This window comes from Trachurus japonicus, unplaced genomic scaffold, assembly GCF_045865225.1.
Source record: "Trachurus japonicus isolate A0001 unplaced genomic scaffold, Traja_1.0 AP030749.1".
Lineage (NCBI taxonomy): Eukaryota > Metazoa > Chordata > Actinopteri > Carangiformes > Carangidae > Trachurus > Trachurus japonicus.
The window spans coordinates 676265-685008 of NW_028220882.1; the positions used below are offsets into that span (position 1 = coordinate 676265).

At 38.4% G+C, this 8744-nt stretch overlaps 1 protein-coding gene across 2 annotated transcripts in view; it reads left to right on the plus strand.

Annotated features, from left to right (window-relative positions):
* sf3b1 (splicing factor 3b, subunit 1) overlaps positions 1-4427 on the plus strand; it is a 37554-nt gene extending 33127 nt beyond the window's left edge. For both annotated transcript variants that reach the window (XM_085772655.1, XM_085772656.1), the window contains exons 22-24: positions 1324-1596; positions 2508-2724; positions 3805-4427. In XM_085772655.1, the coding sequence (XP_085628781.1) occupies positions 1324-1596; positions 2508-2724; positions 3805-3963 (649 nt within the window). In that variant the 3' untranslated portion in view covers positions 3964-4427. The remainder of the gene's footprint in view (positions 1-1323; positions 1597-2507; positions 2725-3804) is intronic.
* The last annotated feature ends 4317 nt before the right edge of the window (positions 4428-8744 follow it).

Genomic DNA, 8744 nt, shown 5'->3' on the forward strand with positions numbered 1-8744 from the left:
CTCTGAGCCCAGGAGAAAACATTTATCGTATCTTACAGTTTTTATCCAATGAGGAGAGAGAACGGCATGCAGGGCTGTGTGTGCAGCCAAGGGACGCCGTGAATGTGGCGACGTAGGGACGAGGACTGTTATGGTGCGTTCAAGGAAACTCGTAACTGGTGTTTTTCCGACCGTGAACTCGTACCAGTTCGATCTGGTACGAGTTCACGGGTCAGAAGTTACGAGTGGCCGTTATAGTGACTTTCACAGGTAAAACAGGTCGGAGAAACACGAGTGGGTTGCCTGGAACGCTACAAAATCATAAGTCGTGACTTGAAGCTGTAATTTACGGTTTCAAAAGCCTGCCTGGAACGCAGCATTAGCCAAAACCACCGGATCGCTTACTTCTGCTTTAAGGATCAAACTTTATGTTAATGTTAACATGAACGTACAGGAGAAAAGGGAGTGAAGGATTGAACAGAACGACATGAGGAGGAGGAAACATGTGACAGAAGGAATGTCAGCAATGATCCAGAGGAAATAACTTCACATCAGATCCACACACAGAAACAGGAGCTCAGAGTCTAAAGCTTCATGTTCACTAGTTGGATGTGGCTCCTCCTTTATGTTTGTTTATAATATAGTATTAATAAACTTTACTGCAGCTGCTGTGGAGCAGGTTTTCATACCAAGGGGCAACTCAATGGGCTTTATATGAAAACAAAACATTTAACGTAAGAACTGGAAACAAAAAAAAACATACTATTAAAGAAGATAAAATTAAAATAAAACCAAAAATATTGTAGAGACATTTCTAGAAAAAAGTGGTAAAAAATTTAAGACATTCTAAAAAAGAAAAAGTAGAAAAAAGTAATAGCATTTCTCAAAAACAATTCTAGAAAAAAATTGGTAATTTCTCAACAAAAAAAAATTCTAGAAAAGGTGGTAAAACATTTCTCCCTTTTTTTTATTCTAGAAAAAGTTGTAAAATGTCTTAAAAAACATTAAAATAATTAAATAAAAAGAATCGGTAAAAAATTCTCAAAACATAAAAAAATTCTAGAAAAAGTGGTTACATTTCTATATATAAAGTGGTAAAAATTTCTGTAAAATAAAAGTGGTAAAAATTTCTTTGAAAAAAGTAAAAAAAAAAAAAGTGGTAAAAATTTCTATAAATAAAATAAAGTGGTAAAAATTTCTATGTAAAAAAAAAAAAAAAAGTGGTAAAAACTTTAAGGATTCTAGAGAAGTGGTAAAATGTGACCTCTGTCTGTTTGGCCCCGCCCCCTCCCTCTCTCTGGCCCCGCCCCCTCCCTCTCTTTGCCCCCCCCATCCCTCCCTCAGGCCCCACGACGTGCTGGCGACGCTGCTCAACAACCTGAAGGTGCAGGAGCGCCAGAACCGCGTGTGCACGACGGTGGCCATCGCCATCGTGGCGGAGACCTGCTCCCCCTTCACCGTGCTGCCGGCGCTGATGAACGAGTACCGAGTCCCCGAGCTCAACGTGCAGAACGGCGTGCTCAAGTCCCTCTCCTTCCTGTTCGAGTACATCGGAGAGATGGGCAAGGACTACATCTACGCCGTCACGCCGCTGCTCGAGGACGCGCTCATGGACCGGTCAGTCTCCCTCTCCGTTCACCAGTTCACCAGTTTTCCAGTCAGGGAAAACACATGAAGGTTCACATGATGGTTCATTTGCAAAAGCAGATCAGTGCCATTTTGAAAAAAATGAGCTGAGGCTTTGTAATTATTCTTTGCATAGTGTTGTTTTCAATAAAACTTTATTTTTTTTTAGATATATCTGTTTTGTTACATCTCAAAGTCACTCAACTTTGGTTTGACTGATATCACCTTATGTAAAAAATGAAGATTCTAGATTCTAGAAGTTATCTGCTTTTGCAAATGAACTCTTCACATGGAAATTGAGGAAAAAATAGTCAAATGTCCTGGAAAAGCTTTGAGTTATCCCAGAAAGTTATTTATCACATCATGACAGCAGCTGCCAGAGCTCAGTTTCGCTCCGGTAACACTTTACTTGAATAGGTATTCATAAGATTGACTTAACACTGTCATAACTAGGGGTGGGAGAAAAAATCGATTCACATAAATATTGCGATATCTTTTTTGACGATTTTTAAATCGATTTATTTTTTCAAAAATCGATTTATTTATCTTTAGTTGAATTTTTAAAAATATTGTACAATGTGCATTTGTTCTCCTTTTTTACATACAGAGGGTACAGGTTTTGAAAAGGGTTTAAGTTCACTTTATAATGGAGTATGTTCATTTCTAGGCTCCTACAGTATTTGTGTGCAGATAAATATTAAAAATGCTAAAGACTAAAAATCAAGAGAATCGGCAATATCGTAGAATCACAATTTAAATCGAATCACCATCCAAAAAAAATCGTAGAAGAATCGAATCGGGAGAAAAGCGTATCGTCCCAGCCCTATAATTAATGCATAATAATGGAAACACTGTGATTATTTCTCTGTCAGTAATCGTTTCACTGACCCGTTGTCCCCCAGAGACCTGGTCCACCGGCAGACGGCGAGCGCCGTGGTGCAGCACATGTCGCTGGGCGTCTACGGCTTCGGCTGCGAGGACTCGCTCAACCACCTGCTCAACTACGTCTGGCCCAACGTGTTCGAGACGTCGCCGCACGTCATCCAGGCCGTGATGGGGGCGCTGGAGGGGCTGAGGGTGGCCATCGGGCCCTGCCGCATGCTGCAGTACTGCCTACAGGTCAGATATACACGTACACGTCTCTCTCTTAGTGTCTTCACATTCACATTCACAACCAGAACAAACTCAGAAAACTGCTCATATTAAAGGGATAGTCTCATTTTTTTAAAGTGGGGTTGTATGATCTCCAAATAGCCCCTAAGTACTTTAATTGCAGTAGAAGACTCTCTGCACTCCTCCCGTTAGCAACGCCAGCCCATAATAGCCCTGCCCAGAGATTTACAACATACAGTGTTGTGAACAGACCCAAAGAAACGGCCTATTTTCACGGCCTAAAAGAGGTTTTACCTGAAAAAAAAATACACAGTTCCATTGTTCGCTATAATATAATATTTTCCAGCCCTTCAAAGTGCAGGAAAAACACAGTTTTTATTTGGACCTAACCAACTCACGTATCCCTCCGCCCAGGGTTAGCACCCGCCGATCAGCAGTTGGTTAGGTCCAAATAAAAACTGGAAAAAATTATATTATAGTGAACAATGGAACAAAATAGAGTAAAATGTATTAATTTATATTAACAAGTGATATCAATCAATCAATCAATCAATTTGTTTATTTCGGGCATGTCAATTAAAATCATCATCATCCCACTTTATCTTAGTTCCAATAATGCAATACACATGGCCGAAAGGGAAAGCGGGAGAAGCAAAAGCTGATCTAGTCCCGCCCCCATTACCCACAGAATAAAATCTTTTCATAATCAGGTCATATCATAATCTTTTTCTTGTGTTTTTCGCTTTTTTACATTTTGATATAACATTCTTTTACTTATGACATTTGACATAACATGTTACAGCAGTAACTAATATTTATCACATTATCAACTATTTCATGAGTTTGAAAAGCATCAGTTTAATTTAATTACTTTTTAACTAGTTTTATCTTTATTGGTGTCGGCTGTGATCTTTTTTTTTTTTTTTAATAGTTAACGTTTTTTAATGAATTACATTATTTTAACATCTTATTATATCACTACATGACGGTGAGTCTGTCTTCTGGACATTTTCTGAACATGAATGGAACTGATCCTGACCTGTTGTTGTGTTGTTGTGTTGTTGTTGTTGTGTTGTTGTTGTGCAGGGTTTGTTCCACCCGGCAAGGAAGGTGCGAGACGTTTACTGGAAGATCTACAACTCGATCTACATCGGCTCTCAGGACGCGCTGATCGCTCACTACCCGCAGGTCTACAACGACGACAAGAACGTCTACGTCCGCTACGAGCTGGAGTACGTGCTGTGAAGTCAACGCACCACTCTACTCCTCCTTCCTCTTCCTTTCTCCTTCCTCCTCTTCCTCTTCCTCCTCCTCTTCCTCCCTCTTTCAGTTTAGGACGAGCCGGTTTTCCTTTAGTCCGTGTCCGCTGCACCACGTTATTGATCACTTATTGATCGGAACTGAAACTATAGGGGAAGTAACAGAAGCATCATGGTCGAGTCTCTACGTACGTATGTTGTTTTGTTATTTTTTTCTTCTTTTTTTTTTTTCTTTGAGTGTTTTTCCTGACGAACGAACGATCGCAGTGTTTTTAAGATTTGGAATATTTTTGTTTTGTGTATTGATTATTGATCGGCTCCTGTTATCAGCTGTAAACACCCCCACCATTACCCCCCCCCTCTACTCCTCCTCCCATGTTCACACCTCCTCTGTTCTTATTAGACCGTTGCTTTATTTAACCAAATAAAATGTTTGTGTATAAAAATCAACGACTTGAGTCAAGATTCATGTTTTTATTCTTCAAGAGGTCAAAGAGTTTAGACGAAAGACGTTTAGACAAGACTTTAGTCGCCTGAACATTTTGAAATTCAGGGACTTAGTTGATTACGTTACAATACAAACCATGTACAAAGCAAAAAATAAACTTCTTCCCCAAGATATCCAGAATTAAAATGTTTAAAATGAAGGATTCCAGTTCTAACCTGAGAAAACCACTATTATTTCAGAAACCAAAGACTCCAACTACTGTAAAAAATCCCTGTCTTTCTGTTAGAGGGGTTAAAACATCTGGAATAATTGTCCTGAAAATATTAAATTCTGCTGTACTCTAGTCAGCTTTAAAAGACTTTATAAGAACAACATCATTTCTCGTTACAGTATGGACAATTAAGTTCAATGATTTTGTACTATTTTGGGTTACGCGCTGTGTACAATTCTTTATTTTGTTGTGATCAGAAATGTAAGTGTACCGATTAATTTCAAATGTCTGTGATCTGATCCTTTCGTATTAATGCGTATAATTTTTTAAGGTATAAGGGGTAGTAGGGGTATATAAGCTTCAACCTACACCCTTTCGGTTATATAAGCTTGATATACCGAAATAAATAAATAAATTCATTCAAACAGAAACAAAAATGAAACAGATGTACACTAAAACACTCACTGATGTGTTATAAATAAATATACCGGTACAGCTCTAATAATTAAGAGACCACTCCCAAAATGATCAGTTTCTCTGGTTTTACTATTTATAGCTGTGTGTTGGAGTAAAATTTAAAAAAAAAAAAAGTATTCCATCAACTACCGACAACATTTCTCCCAAACTTAAAAAACAAAAATATTGTCATTTAGAGCTTTATTGGCTAATGACTAAATTAGTCTAAAAAAATAGACATGCTGTGTTGTTTAGGAATAAATATGAACATGTTTTCTTTGCATTATTATTATTCTTCAAGGTCTAAAAAGACTTGATATTTTTGTTATTTAGTCATTTTCAGCCAATAAAGCTCTAAATGACAATATTTTTATTTCAATTTTGGGAGAAATGTTGTCGGTAGTTGATAGAATAAAACTAAAAATAATAATAATTGAATTTTACTCAAACACACAGCTATAAATAGTAAAAAATTTTCCAGAGCTGTATATAGTTACGACATCAATAAAAAGCAAAGAAAACGTAAAGACCGATCCAACGTGACACATTAAATAAACTAAACTTCAACAATTAAAGCAGATTTACAGCCTAAATAAAACATTAAAGAAAGAGTTCATAAGAAACAAAACAAAAAGATGAAATGAATGAAGTTAAATGCAGAACATAACTGGGTGTAATGTTTTATTTTCATGGAGGAAGAAAAGTATTATTTCTCTGACACAATCTCAACTTTTTGCACATTTTTTGTCAATCTAATCTATACTCAACATCCCATAATAACAAGGTGGAAACAAACTGACATTTCTATCAATTAAACACAGGAATCTCTCATTTGTCTCTTTTCTTTACCGGTAATTATCTCTTATTTTGTCACTGTGTGTGTTTCAAAATAAAACCATGTAGAGTCATGTAGAAACAGGAAGTCCTGTGTGGACTTTCAAAATAAAAGCGCAGTGATATGAGGGGCTGCAGGCTGAGATCAGTGTGTGTGAAGCTTCTTCTGCAGCTTTAAAGGATCAAACCAAACTGGACCTGAATGGGCTTCATCTTCATCATCATCATCATCATCATCATCATCATCATCATCAGTGGACAGGAAACAGGAAGTGAGGTCACAGACTGATTTTTATTAAATCTTTATCCGTGCTTATAGCTGAGAACTTAAAACTTTATCTATTTTTTTTTCTTTTTCTTTTATTTGCTCTTGCTTTTAACTCTGTTTTTAGTGTTTTGTTTGTTTTTATTCTGTCTTATGCTTCTTCTTTTTTTTTTCTAAATGTTCTGTCTTTATGTAAAGCACATACAGTTGCCTTGGTATGAAATGCGCTATATAAATAAAGATGCCTTGCCTTTATTGAAATTTGATTCAATTCAAGGATTTAAAGGCTTTGTGGAGAAATTAAATAAATAAAAATGATAAATAAGTCATTTTAAAAAATCACAATGCAAAAAAAACATACATAAGCATCCTGAGCATGAGGTACAAAACACTTAGTTCACAGAGAGGATTTGAAGGTTTTGTAGAGAGTCACAGTCCGCATGGCGTTCTTGTCCGTCAGTCCTGTTAGTGTTTCAAAGTACATCCTCATTTCATTGTTCAATTGGTGGATGTTGGGTTTCCTATCAGTCCATTTTTCATTTATGAATAAAGAATCTACCATATAATGTAATAATAAGGTTTAACAAAAATACTTGACTTTCAAAATAAAAAATAATATCCTTTTTTTGCAGGTTGATCGTATTAGTCCCACATACTGTAGTGTACTGTACATTCAAACATATTCTCAACATCGATCCAGAAGAACTTAACATGTTGTTTTAGTGTCAAACCGTCTGAAAGAGGAGGAGGAGGAGGAACACTGAGGGATGCTCCTCCTCCTTCTCCTTCCTTTTCTTTCTCCTCCTCCTCTTCTCTACGCCCCACTCCCCCTCTTCCTCCTCCTCCTCCTCCTCCATTCAGCCACTCATGAGCTCTGACCCAGATTCTCCTGACGAGATGAAGAGGAGGAGGAGGAGGAGGAGTGTGTGTGTTAGACAGTACTAATACTATGCAGTAAAAATACTCCATTACAAATTAAAGCCTGTATTGACTGTTACAGTGTTACACATATTATATAATATTGATATTACATTATAGATAGATAGATAGATAGATAGATAGATAGATAGATAGATAGATAGATAGATAGATAGATAGATAGATAGATAGATAGATAGATAGATAGAGAAAAAAGGGGCAGAGAGAGGGGTATGATACTGTAGATGGAAAGAGGTAGATAAGGGTAGACAGAAAGCAAAGAAAGAAGCAAGTAAAAGACAGAGAAAGGGGTAGAAAGAAAGAAAGAGGGGGAGAGATAGATAGAAAGAGATACATAGATAGCAATAGAAAGGGGAAGAAAGAAAGAAAGCAAGAAGTAGAAAAGATGCAGAGAGGGTAGAAAGAAAGAAAGAGGGGGATGATAGATAGATAGATAGATAGATAGATAGATAGATAGATAGATAGATAGATAGATAGATAGATAGATAGATAGATAGATAGATAGATTTATATTTTCTAAAATTAATAGTGTTTTCTACAGTTCTGTTGTTTTGACTCCTCCGGGCCACCGTAGCTTTGACTCTGTGTTTTATTTTCTGTTTTCAGGGAACAGTGTCTATCATGTTGTGCTTTTGCTTTTTGTTTTGTTCAAATCTGTTGCGTTGTGTTATTATTGTCCTATGGCTCCTCCGGGCCACCGTAGATTTGACGTTATTGCTGTGTTTTAACAGTTTATATGACATTTATATATATATATATATATATATATATATATATATATATATATATATATATATATATATATATATATATATATATATATATATAGGCCTATTTTTATAAACAGTTTTGTTTTAGGTGTTTCAGGTGTGTTGCTGTCCAGTGGCTCCTCTGGGCCACCGTAGGTTTGGCGTTATTGGTGTATTCTAACAGTTTATATGACATATATATTACTTATATATATATTTTTTGTTAACAGTTGTTTAGCCGTAGCTCGGTATGTAATGATCCATCTCAGCGGTTTGTGTGCATGTGTGTGTGTGTGCGTGTGCGTGTGTGTGTGTGCATGTGCCGGTGTCTCCGCTGGGGGCGGCATCGAGCAGGGGCCGCTGCTGCTGCTGCTGCTGGTTGATGCTGAGGAAGCAGCAGCTGAGGAGGAGAGAAGCTCCGACTTCCTGCCTCCTCTCTCCTCTCCTCCTCTGCGGGAGGCTGAGGCTCTGCGACCCGGCCACGACCCACCACACCGCGGCTCAGAGAGGAGCGAGACGCCGCTGCTAGAGAGAAACAAACCAACAAACCCTCCGTGCAACAGACCCACAACCAGGACCAGGACCAGGACCAGGACCAGGACCAGGACCAGAGGACCGGCTCTAGCTGCGGCGACCAGCGGCCTCGGAGCGGCCCAGACTCGGGCTGTTCACCGCAGCTGCTCCCCGGCGCTGCCTCCTCTCCTCCCCGGGACAAGGAGCAGCAGCAGCCGCACAGCGCGACGGAGCAGCCGGCCTCATGGCCTTCATCACCACCACCATCTTCATCTTCTTCTTCAGCAGCAGCAGCCGCTAAGAGGAGCAGCAGGAGGAGAAGGAGGAGAACCGAACAGGAGCAGGAGCAGGA